Raw genomic sequence first — 19,121 nt, 5'->3', positions numbered from 1 at the left:
ATGCTTGAACTGAATGCTAGCCCTATTTAGTGGCTTACAGTTTTATGATTTCATTGTGCTGAATAGCAGCCAAATAAAGACTCTGTTGTGTGTCCTTGTGGGTTTTGTGCCTCATGAGCATGCAGACTGGTGGTTTTAAGGCTTTCCTTACTATGGAGGAGGACAATCAGTGTCTTTAAGCAAATCGCATCCAGTCTCAGTGGAAGGCAATGAGACTCTGAATAAATCTCACCAAGAAGAAACCATGGTACGTGTGCCTTAAGTTCAACATAAGGTAGAAAGAAATGGCACACACTCACACAGTAGAAATGCATTCCACACTGAAAACCCCACGTTGACTTCCTGCCATTTTCAATTATTCTAAATCAGAACTAACAAGGGCAGAAAAGGTTCCCTCTAAATAGATGGGGAGCAAATACCAGTCAGGGTAAATAGCACCAGTCTAAGGGTTTGACAGTAGGCAATGTTATCTCCGTACACATAGTAATTCACCAAAAATATAAAGATACTGACCTGTGGGATTTTTTCCAGGATGTATTCCTGAACACAGTTGACAGTCTTCTGGTAAGAAGGTGAGTAATGACCTGTTTCAGGTGGTCCAGCAAAGGCATCAAGGGCACTTTCATGTGCAGTTCTCCTTCAAATAAAGAGTAATAATTAGATTTCATCTGTACAATAGCTGGCATTTTGCCATGAAACTTTGCTTCTCTCCTCATTTTTCTATAAAAGAACGCATCCGTACAATACTTTGGGAACTTGAAGTGCAACTAATCAGGTATGTGATATTTCATAAGCTACCATAGGAAGGGAAGGCTTTTCACAGGGTCACATTAAGCCTGCTGCAGAAGACGAAATCAGTGGATAGGTTGAGGTTGATCAACCCTTTGGAAATGATCAGAGCCACTTCCAAGAGTAAGATGTAAGCATAAAATATAAGGTACACATAATTACTAGTTCCAGGAAAGTTCAGCCATTAAAACCATTTTTAAGGCTGACTTTGAGCCAAATGCTGATTCAATTGGACTACTCTAGTTGGGATTAGAAATTGGATTTATTGGTCTTCTCAACTAACATGACCATTGTCAGGAATTATGGAAAATGAGGGCCAAAACATTTCAGAACCAAAGGGAGGGAGATATTGGCTGCAGCTACACCAAGCAAAATACTTGGAAGTAGTCTGCTTTGTGGCAGGCAAGGGTGTAGCACAAGGAGTCCTCACATGTTCGTGTGAAAGTACCCTGAAGCCCTTTTGCAAATCACACAGTGGCCAGGCTGACAGTGCATCAGCACTGTTGTCCTGCAAGGGGCTGCCGTCACCACCACTGACACTGTTTCACCTGCCAGAAGCAGATCCCCAGCATGGACTTGCTGACAATGTACTTTCCGGTGAGGTCAAACAAGGTGCCCAGCCATGTGATCAAGAGAAGTGATGTTGTTATCAAGCTTTGCCATGGAGTTGCTTTTGGTTGGTGAAATAGCAGTGGATCTCTTTGAAGTGTGGATTGCCTCAGATCTAACTCAATCCTGCTGTCCACAAGTCAAAAACACTGTGGCTCACTCCAGAATTTTCCAGAACCTTCGGAGTAATTTGTGGTTCTTCTTGTGACAGATTAATGCCTGGAAGCAGTGCTTCTGTTGTGGAACCGAACAAGGTCCAGACTGTTCACAATGGATTCAAGGTGACTATGATTTATTTGGCCAGTGTAAACATGGGGATTGTGATTTCTAAACAAGCATTCTGGTAAAGCTTCCCCTAGAAAAAGATCTCAGATAAAACCTATTTCTTATTCTCTCATTCATTGTGTTTTCACTTTTCTGGTTATCAGGCATCTCCTTCACTATGGATACATTTCATAGACAAACAAACAAAAAAAGGTCCCATGCAGAAGGTTTTTACCGTACCATATACAGTCATAGTCAAGGCCTTCTGGGCATACACCATAGCACCACTTTATCAACATTTCCACTGAGAGAATTCTATCTCTTCTTTCTGGAAGTGTGGTGTACTTATCCTTGTAGAAGTTTTGAAATCCAGATTGGGTTGTTTTCATAATTTTCAGATCTTTGATGCCAGAGAAAACAATTGGTGCACCTGCAATTTGAGAAAGAGAGAGAGAGAGAGAGATCATATAATTGTCAGTTCTTTTTCTTCCCCAAATGGATAACTTAGCTTTGGCAATTGCAAGATGTCATGTCTTGCCATCAGCTGTTTTGGATGGAGATATTAAAAAGTGGAACGTTCCAAAAGGGTTTGTCCTTGTGATTTGGTCCCTGTTAAAACACTTCACCATTCTTTGTTTTTTGCCACAAATATGATAATATACAGATGAAATACTGTAATTCCATTTTTCACAGTGTTCCTAATGGCGAGGGTGTTAAAAAATTCCATATCTTCTGAACAACTCTGATGCATTACTTTGTGAGACTGTTGCAAATTTTATCCTTGAGATCAGTAACTTTAAGTATGTTTTCTTTTTACTCGTGACTTTCTCTTATTGTATACTAGCTTGGGGATCCAGTGATGTCCAGGTTATTAGAAGAAAACATTGTTTGTTTTGGAATGTTAGGTAATATCACTGAAGCTTGGTCCAGATCCATCGTTGGCTGGGTTCAGTGCTGTCTGGTTAAAGGTGAACTACAACTCCCAGATTCCCAGGGCTATCATCTTCAAACCCTGCCAGTATTCGCAGTTGGCCATGTTGGGTCTATGTGCCAGGTTTAGTCCAGATCTGTCATCAGCTGGGTTCAGAGCTCTCTGGATAAGGGTGAACTACAACTCCCAGATCTGAGGTCAATGATCCCCAAACCAGGCCTGTTTGCACAGTTAGCCATGTTGGGTCTGTGTGCCAAGTTTGGTCCAGATCTGATGTCAGCTGGGTTCAATGCTTTCTGGATGCAGGTGAACTATAACTCCCAAAATCAAGGTCCATTCCCACTAACCCCTGTGTGTTCAGTTGGTCATGGGGCTTATCTGTGCCAAGTTTGGTCCCAGTCCATTGTTGGTGGGGGTCACAGTATCAGTGAAGGTACTGCAAGTCTCATTATCTGTGGCAAGTTTGGTCCAGATCCATCATTGGTTGGGTTAACAGTGCTCTCTGGATGTTTATCAGGTACAACTCTTGTAAATCATGGTGAATTCTCTCCAAACCTCTTGTTCAGTTGCTGATAATTCCTCTTTTAACTACCCTGTTTCCCCGAAAATAAGACATCCCCGAAAAATAAGACCTAGTAGAAGTTTTGCTCAATCTATATATATAAAAGAGTGATGGCATCAGGGCAGTGGACAAAACAACAAAACTACAGGCCCCCCAACCTCGAAATTTGACAACACAACCCATCATCCACGCCTCTAGGTTGATACAACAAAAAGAAAAGAAAAATAAAGTCCTAATTAGAGAGAGAGGAATAATTGCTTTTATCCAATTGCTGCCAGTTTAGAGGGCTAATCTCTGCCCACTTGGTTGCCTAGCAACCAAGGGACAGCCAGGTTTCAGTTAGGGGACAGGCCGATTTAGGCCTCACTTAGACTTCTTCCACAGATTATCTAATTTGCACTGGATTATATGGCAGTGTAGACTCAAGGCCCTTCCACACAGCTATATAACCCATTTATAATCTTATATTATCTGCTTTGCACTGGATTATCTTGACTCCACACTGCCATATAATCCACTTCAGTGTGCATTTTATACAGCTGTGAAGAAGGGGCCTCAGATAATCCAGTTCTAAGCAGATAATATAAGATGATCAATATACAGTAGACTCTCACTTATCCAGCGTAAACAGGCCGGCAGGATAAGTAAATATATTGGATAATAAGGAGGGATTCAGGAAAAGCTGATTAAACATCAAATTAGGTAATCATTATACAAATTAAGCATCAAAACATCATATTATACAACAAATTTGACAGAAAAGGTAGTTCCATGCGCAGTAATGCTATGTAGTAATTACAGTAGAGTCTCACTTATCCAACACGCGCTTATCCAACGCATTTTTGTAGTCAATGTTTTCAATATATCATGATATATTGCTAAATTCATAAATACAGTAATTACTACATAGCATTACTGTGTACTGAACTACTTTTTCTGCCAAATTTGTTGTCTAACATGATGTTTTGGTGTTTCATTTGTAAAATCATAACCTAATTTGATATTTAATAGGCTTTTCCTTAATGCCTCCTTATTATCCAACATATTCGGTTATCCAACATTTTGCCAGCCCACTTATGTTGGATAAGTGAGACTCTACTGTACTGTATTTACAAATTTACCAGTAAAATATCACAATGAATTTGAAACACTGACTACAAAAACATTGATTATGAAAAGGCAGACTGTGTTGGATAATCCAGAACATTGTATAATCGAATGTTGGATAAGTGAGATTCTACTTTGATATGAAATAATTTCTAGGATAGAATAATGCAGAACAATATAATCTCTAAAACCAGGACAGTAATAAAGAAATAAAGAAATAAAGAAAGTAAATAAAGCAAGGAAATTGGAAATTCCACAAAGGAAACAATCAGGGCCAGCTAACACCTCCCAAGAAAGGATTCTTCCAGAAAGGAAGCTGAGAAGGCAGTGAAGCACTATGTATTACCAAAGTCATTATTATTACTATCATTACTATCCTTACTATTATTATTATTATTATTATTATTATTATTATTATTATTGTGTTGCGGTCAACCGTGAAAATGAATACAATCTGGCTCCAAGTATTCAAAAACACTAAAATCAGAATATATAAAAATTAATGTGGTATAATAAAACAGAACAATACAATCTCTAAAATCAGAACACTAAATAAAGAACAAGTCTCTGAAAATAGGGGAATTCCACACAGAAAACAATCAGGGCCAGCTAACACCTCCCAACAAAGGATTCCCATCATCAAAGTCTGGCCAATCCTCTGTTTTCTCAGGGCCACAGACAGTAGAAGCATATAAAATATCGCAAACAACACCACTCTGAAAACAAGGTAATTCCAGACAGGAAACAATCAGGGCCAGCTAACACCTCCCAACAAAAAAATCACTCAGGGAGGAAACAGCTAGGCTTTAAATCTGCAAGGCCATTACATCCTAATCATTTTTCCTAATTGCAGCATTCATACTTGCCTCCAACAGACAAAAAAAAAATCAGAAATATTGTATATTCACAACCTTTAGGAAATAATGTCCCCTGATGGCACAGCATGTTAAAGCGCTGAGCTGCTGAACTTCTGGACCAAAAGGCCGCAGGTTTGAATTGGGGGAACTGACAGAGCCCCCACTGTTAGCCCCAGCTTCTGCCAACCCAGAAGTTCAAAAACATGTAAATGTGAGTGCATCAATAGGTACTGCTCCGTTGGGAAGGTAACGCTGCTCCATGTAGTCATCCCACATGACCTTGGAGGAGTCTACAGACAACGACGGCTCTTCGGCTTAGAAATGGAGATGAGCACCAACCCCCAGAATCAGACATGACTGGACTTAACGTCAGGGGAAAACGTTTACCCTTTACCTTAACTACCACCAATTCCTCAATACTTTATTTCCCATACCACCATTCTTCGCCACAGCAACGCGTGGCCGGGCACAGCTAGTTGCTAAATATAAGGCCTCCCCTGAAAGTAAGACCTAGCAAAGTTTTTGTTTGGAAGCATGCCCGCCAAACAGAACAACAGAGCATGCAGGGTTGGTAAATGTACATACCAGCTGTACATGAAATTCTTGATAGGATTCAGAGTTTGGTTTGTGATGACAACTACTGTACAGTATATAATAAATGTTCATTTTTTGTTCAACAATAAATGTAAATTCTTCTTCATGGAAAAATAAGACATCCCCTGAAAATAAGACCTAGCACATCTTTGGGAGCAAAAATTAATATAAGACACTGTCTTATTTTCGGGGAAACACGGTATGTGCCATAGGAAAGGGTAGGAAAGGGTTAAGGGTTAAGGTAGAGGCAATGGGTGGGTTCATGCAAATTAAGGCACCTTGGGATGTCCATTCTGGAGGAAAAACAGAACATCTAGGATGAAATTGTCCCTGCATGAAAGCCTTCACTTGGGTTCAGGTCAGAATGGTGTTTGTAGAGGACACTGGCAGGGTTTGGGCTACATGTTCATGCCGCTCATTATAACCTGCATGATGGTGGAGGAAGGGCCATTGGTGTCTCCTGCTCAGCAGGAACTATAGCTGTTTGTGGAGGCAGGAGGCTGTCTGTGTAAGTGGACACTTCCTCCACATACACACATATACATTTTTCACTTTTATTATGTGTATAGGAGATACTTGTTATTGTATTGTTGTATAAAGATTGTGTGTGTGTGTGTGTGTGTGAAAATAGTACTGAAATGAATGAAAATACTTGTCTTACCATCCACAGACTGTTCTACTTCGCAAAATCGAACCCCTTCAGAGCTATACAGAAAAGCATGTACATGTGGGGTACCATCCTAGAGAGTAAGAATGAGATTCAACATATGAAAGTAAAACTCCTTGTCCGTGGAGCGGAAATATTAAAACAATAGACAAACTAACAGAGAAATCAAACAAATATATTACGTTTCTTAAGGAGTCCAGTATCTGATACAACTAAGGCGATGTAGTTCATGAAAGTTTATGCCAAATAAAAGTAATTAACTTTTAAGGTGCTACAAGAATGTCTGATATTTGATAACAAATGTACAAGGAGAATATCCTGAAGATAAACATTAAGGATGATCCAGAACTCCACAACATCCTGCCATGCCCCCTTATAAATGCATCCCCCTCCAGCTCCCCACTTCCCATCTTCTTGTTGGCTTTCTGCTTGAGTGTAGAAGCTGCAGATAATTCAGACAAATAAGATTATGACTCAAATGTTAAGATCCATTTTACCTTTTCTAGGCGCTGCCATGGCACCTCTTGGATGAAGGCATTGCAATACACAACGTGGCAAAATGAGGTGAGGAAGTGATCACAGATGTCAAGGCCAAACTGTTCTATCGTGTTGATCTAGTAAGACAAACATTATATTAGGGATTATCTGCTTCTTTCTTGTAAAATCACTATGAAATGGTACAGTATCTCATTCTTTACAAATGCACACATATATTGATGTGCTGAAAATTTAAATCCACCTAATAAAGGTTCTGTGGGTTGTTTAGAAAAATCCAGAAGAATACAATACAATCTAATTAAACACCTGCTAAAATGCTATATAATAAAAATAGCTAGACAGGAAGATATACAATATAAGAAGCTAAAAAGCTGCCTTGAGTCCCCTTCGGGGAAGAGAGGGGTGGGATAGAAATATCGCAAAAAAATAAATACATATTTTTTTTTAAAAAAAACATTTAATCATCTAAAATAATGCTTCTGTTTTGTTTTGAAGGTGCATTGGCTTGGGACCCTTGATCAATGCACACATTGTTTCCAAATACTGGACAGATTCCCGTTGGGCCATTGCGACTTCATAAATGGACTTATGTCTGCAAAAATTAGAATTTTTCAATTGTGCAGTGTCTGTATCCAGTAGAAGGCTGCTATTTATGTTACTACATATATAACAAAGCCAACAAGACTGCCCAAAGTACATTGGGGAAGTTGATAGTTGCCATTTCCCCATATTATTTTATAAAACCATCTGAGGGTCAAATTGAAATCTTTCCTTTTTATCTATTTCATATGCTTTTACCTATATGCATTTTGATGTGCCACAGTTCCTCTTATTTTCTGTCTAAGGACTGACTTTTTCAACTGATAGGGAAGAAGACAATGCATCACACTGAAACAATATCTAGCTATTGGAAGATGCATAAGAATTTCAAACGTACCCCACGAATTTTGGCTAGAGCTTCAATTGAATTCTTTATGGTGTCAGTGGGGATAACTTTGGTGTTATCAGAATGCAGGTATTCATTCATAGTGTCCAGTTTTATATGTACAGAGATTTCCAGTTCTTTGATGCAATGCATCTTGCCTTCTCTTCTAATATACAGGAGTCGCACTCCATTTTTTCCATATTCAGAATTCACGTATTCCACATCCAGGCACTGTAATGAAAAAGAAGCATGCTCATTTTACTTGAAATAAGTCAGAGTTATCATAGTGAGAAAACTGAATGAAAATGTACAAATCCTTGAATCCATATCCACCTGTGAGTCTAATCTTCTTGTCATATTACCAAGGATATTCAAAACAGTGTCCTGTTAATGACACATTCAAGCTAATTCCAATTCACACTTGAATATATTTGTTGGAGAGTTCTTGTGGAGCTTGGTGTACTCTCCTTTTGGGGAGAGGGGGCAAGTTATTATTATTATTATTATTATTATTATTATTATTATTAAATATCTGGAGGACTAAAGTTTACCCATGCCTGCTCTTTACTGCACTTTCCAGAACTTTCCCATCACAATCTGCTATTGAGCTAGATACATGATTAAGACATTACTTCCAGCTTACTGAAGTTGGCTTTATATGTTTTGGCTGAGGGGGCAGAAATTGCCTTAAAGCCATCTTGTGCAGCTTCCAAAACCCAACACTTGAGAACATTTTGCACTATAACCAGATATTTCCAAGGTCGTACCCAAAGGGCTTGGCAAATATACCCTTTTGTGAGATGGATCTAAATCAAGCATGGGCAAACTTTGGCCCTCCAGATGTTTTGGACTTCAACTCCCACAATTCCTAACAGCCAGTATTTGAGAACACAGAAATACTGGACCACTCTAAAAGCCACCATGTCAGACTACACAGAGAAGCCATTAAAATCCACAAGAAGCACATGGACAATTTCAACAGAAAAGAGGAAACCATGAAAATAAACAAAATCTGGCTACAAGTATTTTTAAAAAAGCTAAAATCAGGACAGTAAATAAAGAACAACACCCAGAAAATGGGAATTCCAGACAGGAAACAATCAGGGCCAGCTAACACCTCCCAACAAAGGATTCCCCCAGGCAGGAAGCAGCCAAGCTTTGAAGCTGCAAGGCTATTCAATGCTAATCAAGGTGACCAATTGCAACATTCACCCTTGCCTCCCACAGACAAGAGTTCTTTCTCCCACCCTGGACCTTCCACAGATATATAAACCCCACTTGCCTAGTTTCCCACAGACGTCAAAACCTCTGAGGATGTCTGCCACAGATGTGGGTGAAACATCAGGAGAGAATGCTTCTGGAACATGGCTATAGAGCCCGGAAAACTCATAGCAACCCAGTCAATAGGCTGTTGCTGAACAACCTATGACCTTTTAGCATTAAAGGAAAAAATGCCCAGGATTTTATCACTTAGTACACAAACTGTTGGCATGTTTGGAGAAGAAGAATAGAATGCTTCTATACCAGGCAAGGGCAACCTCTCAGAGAGAGAGAGAGAGAGAGAGAGAGAGAGAGAGAGAGAGAGAGAGAGAGAGGGGAGAGAGAGAAGGGAAGAGAGAGCCATGCCCGCAGCTGCCAAAGCCAATGGTCCCTGCGGGGGGGGGGGGGGGTCAACGACGCCCCAGGGGACCGTGCGCTCCAAGTGGGGGCCTCACTGGCCTCCATGTTGGACCGGGGCTAAGTATGAAAGAGACATAAGTGACTGGAATCACATCTTCTTGCTTAAGAACTCATGGTCCACACTGTTAAGAATACATTAAAAACCTTGTTCTTGCCAAGACAACTTGAAGCTGCATACAGATGAAAATAACATAAACATTGCTAAATGCATTGTTCTCAACGATGTGGAGCAGCTGTCAATGTAGTGGAAATAAGTTTTCTATCGTCAGTTTCTGTGGTCTACTATATGCATAAATCTCATTTCTTAAATTTATTACTTTTTGGTTCAAAGGTAATAATTATATAAGTGCTGACCTAAAAACAACAGCATTAATATGCATGTTAGTTACACAAAAGCAAATTCCCCTTAATTCAGTTTTGTACAGTTGGCATTGCTCCCTTATCCCTAAATTACCTTATTTACTTGATTCTACTGCTCACCTTTTTTTGACTAATTACCTTCCCAAAATTAGATTGCACATTAGATTCACATAATATGGTAAATACTTTGGGGGGTTTCGGTGTTTTGATAATTGAGGTGTGCATTAGATTCAATTGCGCATTAGACTCGAGTAATGAGTCGGAGACGACTAAACAACTGAGCAGCAGCAGCAATGTTCTTTTAATATCAGTTGTTGAAGAGATAAAAGAGAACATCCTCAAATTGGATAAGTTTTTTTTGTTTTTGTTTTTTGTTTTTGTTTTTTGTTTTTTGCAATAGCTCTTTTAAAAATTTTCCATGATTCATATCTTTGGATGCCACTGGCAAAGGGAATTATGCAAATATTTTAATAAGAGTTCTGTTTTGGTTTTCCAGTAAATAGTAAATTCCTCAGTTTTCTCCTACAAAGCTTCCTCTTCTGAAGACCTGAATCAATTTATTCTATGGGAGTCCTATTTTAAAAACACTCCCACTTTGTTAAATCAGATCAGTGTTATTTGAAAAGGAGATGTAGCCTACTTAGGACATCTTAATATCAAAATCTGCTATATCCAGTGAGTCTCCTTTGATCTTTGAAAACATTGCATGCGTCAAGAATATAAGGAACAACTAGAGCTCACTTCTCTTCCACCATAAGAAGTCTATCTTGAGGTTGAAAACAAATTTCTGTCTTGAGTCTGTGACTCTGTAGGTTCAAAACATCCCAAAGTGTTTCTATTTATATATTGGTTGGATAGACACTAAACCTTTAAATCTTGTTCCATCTTTCATTCAAGAAAGGTAGTTGTGGGACAGCTCACACATGTAAATACATCATGTTTCTCAGCACTTAATTATTTTTTAAAAGCTAGCTGAAGGCTCTAGCTGACTTGTTCAAAAAGCACTGGGTTGAATTATAAATTAGTCCAGGATCTTTGAAGTGTGTTACATTAATTCCCTTAATGACTTCTGCACCAGTCCTTCATGGACCCTCAACATCTTATAACTTTCATAATACTTTTTAAAATGAAAGAACTGAAATTTGATCATGTTGCAAGTTAAGTTGAAATCCTTTGATTTCAATGCAACGTAAGAATAAATGGAGAAGGGCCATCTCAAAGCATATGAATACATTTCAAAATCACCCCTATTTATTTCCTTGTGACATTTGATAATGCTGTGTAACTCGATTTTTGTTCCTAGGTTATGTTATTTTCTAATCAGTTCCATAATAAAAATATGGGGAAAATGTCTTAAACTGCCTAAACTTTGTTTTTTTGGGACATCCTGCAGCACATTTTGTTATAGTTTTTCAATGAATATCTCATAGAGTCTTAATTCAATATATTTTGTGGCAGCCACAAAAGTTAAGTTTTGGAAGTACAACAACTACTTTCAAAGTAAGTACCACACAATTAAACAGGAAACAACACTTTCAAACAAGGAACACGTTTTTTTCAAATTTTGTTACATAGTGTAATAGTTTTATATTAAGCAGAGTTTTCCAAAAAGATAATTCAGGTAATGCACGATGGGGATGTGAATGGGAGGAGTCATGGGGATCTGCCAAAGGGGGTGATAATCTTTCATTATGAAAGTTTTTAGCCCATTGTTCTCAATAAGCTAGATGCCATGTCTCCTGAAGAGAGACATCTCCATCACTCTTTGACAAACCAGAATAATGTACTCTTGATGTCTGTGAACCATTTGGGTGATATAGAGGCAGATTTGGGAACTAAATTTGGGACTCACATTCATATTTATGGTCAATCATATTTGTTAGGAGACAGTACTCCAACTGAATGCCTTCCAAGGCACTTCTGGGAAATGATTATTTAGATCCATCCCAATCTGGTTTCAGGCCCGGCCAAGGGACTGAGATGGCATTGGTCGCCTTGGTGGATGATCTACGTCAGTGGTTCCCAACCCATGGACCATGGCCCAGCAGTGGGCTGTGAGAAAGAAAATCCGGTCAACAAACTTCCTTACTTATTTATTATAATTTTATTTATTTTAATTTCTGCTCCTTTCTGCAGAGCTGATGTGGTCTATCTAATGCCATTTTCTGAATCAGCACCCCAAATAACCAAACCGAAACAAAAGTTGACCAAAAACTGATTCGTAACCCTTTTGATACTAATGTTGAAGAGTGGTCCCTGGTCAAAGTGGTCCCTGTTAAAAAGTGCAACCTGGTCAAAAATCACTGATCTATGTAGAGAACTGAACAGGTGTGTCCCTTCTAGTTCTCTTAGACCTCTCAGTGGCTTTTGATACCATCGACCATGGTATCCTTCTGGACCGCCTCACAGTAATGGGACTTGGAGACAGTGTGTCACAGTGGTTCTGGTCCTTTCTAGAGAGTCTGGTCCAGAAGGTGGTGCAGGGAGGCTCCTGCTCGTGTCTTTTGGGGTCTTGTAGGGTTCAATTTTGTCCCCCATATTGTTTTTTTAACCATTTGTTCACCACTTTGAGCCCTATCCATGGGAGAAAAGCAGGATAACAATGCATAATAATAATAATAATAATAATAATAATAACAACAACAACAACAATGGCTGTGGCCCTCTCCAGGTTGTGCGGTGTATTGAGATAAGCAATTATGGCAGAACCCAAAGGGAATCTTTTTCCTTGCTCTTTTCAATGTTCCTCTTGACTAAGACGACACTGTCATCATTTCCCAGCACTCCAGCTTGGAGCACCTTGGAAACCCTTTGATCAGGGCACTTCCTAGTTTGAGAGGTAAGTTTTTGAGGAGTTGCATTCGCAGGAGAGGCTATTATAGCAAAGCTCTTATATCATAATTGCATCTGATCAAGCAGGACTTGGCCACTATTTTCTGACATTGCATTGGCCATTATGAAGATACTGCCTAGAGGTGTATCTACTCTGGAATCAATGCCATTTGAAACTACTTTAACTGCTATGGCTCAATGCTATGGAAACACATGAGTTCCAATTTTACGAGGTCTTTAGCCTTCCCTTCCAAATAGTGATGGTGCCTCACCAAACTACAACTATCTGGGTTCAACAGTACTGAGCCATGGCAGTTAAAGTGACGTCAAACTGCATTCATTCTACAGTATAGATGCACCCAGGATTATAAATGACTGCTTTATGTTTTATAAATAGCAATGAAAGAGCAACATTTCTTTGATGGTTATTCAATATTTCTCCATGACTCACTCTAGCCCTGGGCATACTTTCATATTTGTTTCATGAATACCCTTGGCATCTGGTTAGTAAACAGCAGCATATAAAAATTAAATGTGTATGTGTTTGTTTACATGCTTAACCACATTTATTGGTGTCACTCTTAGACTTCTAAAGAGGTTATGTGAGGGCTTTACACTGAATTCCTATATATGTCAGCAGAATTTCCCATAAACGATGACAATTTGTATAAAAGTCTCTAGGCTATTACCATCTCTTGTAGTACAGGTTTCTCTATGAAATTATACTCTTCTTCACCTGCCAGCTTAGCTGCTTTCACAAGGTGATTTATCTCCAAGGAAGGGTGGACAGGACTGACACCTCACCTTCAAGCAAACTGTGTGGCTAGATAAATGGAGATGGTGTACCATCTCTGATTAGGATGTATCATTCCAGGAGGAAGCGAGGCAGATGCTTCACAGGTCTGAATATCCCCATCTCATCAACATTCCTGCACGTACGATTCAGGGGAAAATCCCTTAATATAATTACCTTTTCCTTTCTCATCCATTTTTTTTTTAAATTTAGAAGGCATAGTTTTATGTGAAGGGAATATGACAAGCATGTGGAGCACTCAGAGTCTTGATAGCAAGTAAGAAACAAAACAACTTGATATAAGACATTTTGATCACAAAATATGCAGAAATTTAATCTTTTTCTCTCACTCACACCTACAAACATACAAATAGCTTTATATGCCAAGATAGCCAGGGACCACAAAACTTTTACGGTGGAGGAGCTCAGTATTAATTACTGTTTTAATTACTAATTACATTTGTTATTAATTATGTGGAGATGGAGCACAAAGTATTTTTCACATCTATTATCATTTGAGCATCTTAAATGTTAAGAGTCTGAAAGTACAATGGGCATGTAGAAATGACCTCAATGTGTTCAGTGTGATTTACTCCCAAGTAAGTGTACATAGGGCAAATTGCAGGCAACTTTTATTATTCCTAGCAGGATTTAATTACCACAGCTGCATTACGATTTCTTAGTGTCCGGTCATTTAGTTCACCTCTGACTCAGAGGAGGAAGACTTGGTGGACCAATTTTGCCAGATCATTTTAGGGAGGCACCGCCCCACATCAAAGTCTTTGGGGAGCTCAAGCTCTGAACCCAAACCCCTTATTCCAGGGTACATACAAGTCTGTGTAGTTGGCCTGCCATATCCATGGGAATTAGGTTTGGGACCACACAGGATTACACAGACCACTCCCCAATAATATATCACCACAATTTCATAATATTGGCTAAGATGATCCACAGTTGGTAAAAATTGTGGATCTGGACCCCATGGATTTGGAGGACCTATTTTACTAATAGTAAAAAGGAGTGAAAAATTGTACACACCATTCAAACTAGGTGTGAGATGGTTTCCTTCATCATAGTCACAGAGCTCATGGCATTATCCCTAAGTGTGCCCAAATACAAGATCATATGCAGATTATCTACCCTTTAAAAATGTTGTAGCTGTTCTGAAATTACACCAGAAACAGGTACCAGTAATTGACTGTGGCCAGGGAAAACCACTGTGTTACCTTCATGACTTTTTTGCATTCACCAGGGTCAATAGTGTTATTAATCACCATTATTATCATCATTGCCATCATCATTACAGAAAGCTTCTGTAGAGCTAATTTCAGAACTAAGGCACAATCATACAGTACAGGATAAGATTTTACCAGAATAGCAGGTGTAAAACCTGCTAACACATCACCTTTATAACAGCTATTAAAAGCCACATACAGCCAGCAATTTAAAATAGATGAAACCAATGCATGCTCATCATAGCATATAATCAAGACTGGCAAATGCATTCCAACAAAAACTTTAAAGCACACAGGAAGTGAAATTGTTGTGGAAAAGAAATACTTTAAACTGCTTTTATTGTCCATTTTATATTGTCATTGCTGCGTTTTTATTGAATATCTTATTTAAATTGAGTTGGGTTTTACTTTTGTAAGTTTTGTTTATGTTTTGATATTTTGTCGTTATTAATTGTTGATATATTTTACTTGTATTTTGTGTGTTATAGCACTAATATGTGCTGTTTTGTAAGCTGCCTGAGTTCCCTTGGGAGATGGTGGCAGGATATAAATAAAGTTGTTGTTGTTATTGTTGCTGTTGTTGTTGCTGTTGCTGTTGCGGTTGTTGTTGTTGAATCTACTGTCACTTATAACTTGGCTCTTTAGCATGTTCTAAAAGGGGGTTCTTACAATACCAGGCATGTTGGAGAACTCAAATATGAAGCTAAATAAAACCTGAATATACCAGACATCACACACACGCACACAAAACATAACATTGTGATGATAAAAGAAAAAGGCCACAACCAATTTTGTACATGAGGCAATTGGGACAGAAATTCAAGCCAAGGCTGTTGTTAAAATAATGTTAGTTCCTTCGAGATGTAGCATGTATCTGTACAGTGTAAGGCTACAAGCCATTTTGTAGGCAACTTATAATAAATCCTTTCACAAGCCTCTATACCAGGGGTCCTCAAACTTTTAAAGCAGAGGGCCGGTCCACAATCCTTCAGACTGTTGAGGGGCCGAATTATCATTTGGAAAAAAATACGAACAAATTCCTATGCACACTGCATATGTGTTATTTGTAGTGCAATACAACAATAACAATTAAAGAACAATGCAATATTTAAAAATGAAAACAATTTTAACCAACATAAACCTATCAGGATTTCAATGGAAAGTGTGGGCCTGCTACTGGCCAGTGAGATAGTCAAGTTAATTATGATTGTTGTTGTTGTGTGCCTTCAAGTCATTTCAGACTTTGGCCGAGCCTAAGTCTAAAATTATTTATTTATTTATTTACTACCTTTATTTACTACATTTATATTCCACCCTTCTCACCCCAAAGGGGACTCAGAGAAGCTGTATGTACATACAATATATTATATTATTAGCATAGCACAATATTAGCATTATATATTACTATATTGAACTATACCACTATACTGTAATATTACTGTATATGTAATATATAACATATAATTAATATTATTATATGGTATTATTATTAGTATTATATTGTATAACATTACAATATTTTTATCAATATTATATGTATATACAATATATTATATTATTAAAACTGATATAAAAAATATTATATTATAAAACTGAGGGCGGGGGCCAGGTAAATGAGCCTGGAGGGCCGCATCCGGCCGCCGGGCCTTAGTTTGGGGACCCCTGCTCTATACTGACAAATTTAACTATTCTCAAAAGATAAATTGTGCCAAGGATACCAATTTCAAATTGTTTCCCCTTGGTTGAAAATGTGTTGTCGGAGGCTTTCATGGCCAAAATCACAGCATTGTTGTGTGTTTTCTGGGCTGTATGGCCATGTTCCAGAAGTATTCTCTCCTGACGTTTCACCCACATCTATGGCAGGCATCCTCAGAAGTTGTGAGGCAGCCCGGAAAACACACAACAATCCTGAAGATGAAAACCTCAGAAAATAGTCCCAGTCCATGTGCTCCTTCTGGTTCAGGATTCCACCAATGTGGCTGAATTCAATATACTCAGATTCAAAATATATCTATCCAAGGACTTGCCTACACTTGCAGACAAACAAACAAATCTCAGACTCACCTCAAATGCACAACAGTTTGCAGTGTGCCCTCTTTGTTATTTTTTAATTTTTTGCTTATTTGTTTTGTTTTTAACTGATTGCCCTGCTTTGGGCAAACTCATGGGATATTCCAGAGTTTAGAACAGTGGTTCTCAACCTGTGGTTCCCCACATATTTTTTACCTTTAACTCCCAGAAATCCTATCAGCTGATAAACTGGCTGGGATTTCTGTGAGTTGTAGGCCAAAACACCTGGGGACCCACAGGTTGAGAACCACTGGTTTAAAAGAAGAGATCACAAGGAGAAGGTAAAATGCGGGCTGAACCAGCACATACTCATGGGCCAACTGAACAATGGCCTCAGATTCAGCCTGAATGTACTTAATTTGGGGCTGTTCTAGGCATATTGATATCTGGATAAACTGCCCAGCATAAATGAGCCCCTAGAGAGATATATAGGAAGTTTCAAAAAGATGGACCTGATTTGAAATCTGTCTGTCTGTACAACTATGATTCGCCCAGAAATTAAACCCTTTACACTTGAAAGGATGGGGCATGGAGTTTCAGAGGATTACCACTAGATGCCTTTCTCAGCACACAAACAGCCCCTAGCCTCAATCATTCTCATCATGACGACCCACAAAATAAGTCTGACCCCTTTTCCCTTTTTTATTACTTTTTATTTTATTTTTATTCCCACCTCACATGTTCTGTTTCTGTCTTCGTTTTAATGGTAGATCTAAATAGTATCAATAAAAATATTTTTAAAAAGATAAGTCTGACATATTATTCATTTGCAGTTTGTTTTTTAGATTTTGTTCTAGCTTAAAATGGTTCATAAAATTTGATAATTCAATAACACATCAAAACATTAGCAATTTTGTGTGTAATTGTATCATGTTGCCATCATGAAATACATTGCTTTCAAATTGGGTCCATCATTTTGTAACACCATGGTGTAGTGAACCTTACCTATTAGGCCTGGAATGAAGCCTTGGTAACAGTTAGTGAGGCAGACATCCATTTTGTAGAGGAATGCCAGGCAGCCATCTTGAGTGTGGTTAGAAAGGGGGAGGAGCTTGGAGAGAGACTCCTAGGATTGGCCAGCCAGAGCAGATGGGAGGAGCCAAGTCCTAGAGTGCTGAGGGGAAAAAAGAGCTCCAGGGAGTTCTGTTTTAGGGTTTGAAGAGGGCAGTTTGGTTTTGGAGTTTGGAGGGTGTGTGTGAGAGAGAGAGAACTGAAAGCTGTGAAAACTGACAGGCTAGGTCAGGCAGTTTGGATCTCTTGGGGGAAGATAACTCAAGGGATTGACTCTCACTACTGGGCTGGTTAATAGAAGGACTCTAGGTCAGAGTTAATTAACAACCCAGGGGAACTCGTGTCTGTTCTCAGCAAATAGAGCGAGGGTTTTTGTGACCAATAGATAGTTTGGTTGGTTGGAACTGTTTGAAACTAAGTGAAGTAATTCTGAAACATACAACTAAGTTAAGCTGAAGAACGCCTGCAACCGTTTGCGCTAATGTACCTCTCTGAAGTAATCATTTGCCTATTTTTTAAGAAAATAAATTTTTATTCAATTTTCCACTTTGAAGAGCCTCCACAGTGTATATTTTCCATCAAGAAGCCTTTATAAAAGTTCCAGCAATACAACAATAAAATACCACAGAAAAGCCTCATAGTGAACATCAGTTTGGGAGCCAGGGGTAGAAATAGTGTGGGCAGGGAATGGGAGAAACTTATCTCAGACACATTTAACAACAAAAATCCTAAAGACATTTTAGGTTGGTGGCAGCTACCATTTTAAAAGAAAATCTAAAATCAAACGGTATACCCTCGCCTCTCACATACGTGTGTGTGTGTGTGAGCGTGAGTAGAGTGGAGAGTGGGTACGATATATTTGGTGTCTGCGCTCCTTTCGTTATATTGGTGGCAGCGGTGGGATATATAAAAGATTCCCCCCTGCCTGATGAAGTATTTTATTTATATTTATTTATTACAATATTTATATCCCGCCCTTCTCACCCAACAGGGGCCTCAGGGCGGCTTACAATAAAACACACATATAAAACCTGTACAATACACTATAAATCAATTAAAAATTAACTTACATAAAACATTCATAAAACGCATTATAAAATACAGATAGGCGTGTATAAGTTTAAAAGACTGGGTCTGTCAATTGAGTTCCAGTGTAGTAATTAATGCTGCTGATTCTTATTCAAAGGCCTGGTCCCACAACCAAGTTTTAACCTTCCTACGGAAGGATAGGAGGGAGGGAGCCTGCCTGACTGACTTCAATGGGGAGGGCGTTCCATAGGTGGGGAGCCACTACTGAAAAGGCCTGTCTCTCGTCCCCGCCAGCCGCACCTGTGAGG

General features: G+C 38.8%; 1 protein-coding gene across 3 annotated transcripts in view; it reads right to left on the bottom strand.

The window, feature by feature from the left end:
• LOC100552598 (uricase) overlaps positions 1–19,121 on the bottom strand; it is a 122,753-nt gene that overhangs the window by 6,772 nt on the left and 96,860 nt on the right. For 2 of the 3 annotated variants that reach the window (XM_062978091.1, XM_062978092.1), the window contains 5 exons: positions 7,816–8,034; positions 6,878–6,994; positions 6,375–6,453; positions 1,903–2,092; positions 514–637 (listed from right to left, as the gene is read on the bottom strand). In XM_062978091.1, the coding sequence (XP_062834161.1) occupies positions 514–637; positions 1,903–2,092; positions 6,375–6,453; positions 6,878–6,994; positions 7,816–8,034 (729 nt within the window). Of the gene's footprint in view, positions 1–513; positions 638–1,902; positions 2,093–6,374; positions 6,454–6,877; positions 6,995–7,815; positions 8,035–17,718; positions 17,845–19,121 lie in introns of those variants that run through there. The other variant, XM_062978093.1, reaches the window with a different exon arrangement.

Source organism: Anolis carolinensis, chromosome 4 (assembly GCF_035594765.1).
Source record: "Anolis carolinensis isolate JA03-04 chromosome 4, rAnoCar3.1.pri, whole genome shotgun sequence".
Classification (NCBI taxonomy): domain Eukaryota; kingdom Metazoa; phylum Chordata; class Lepidosauria; order Squamata; family Dactyloidae; genus Anolis; species Anolis carolinensis.
The sequence above is the reverse complement of the archived record's forward strand: the minus strand, read 5'-3'. Positions and strand labels throughout refer to the sequence as shown.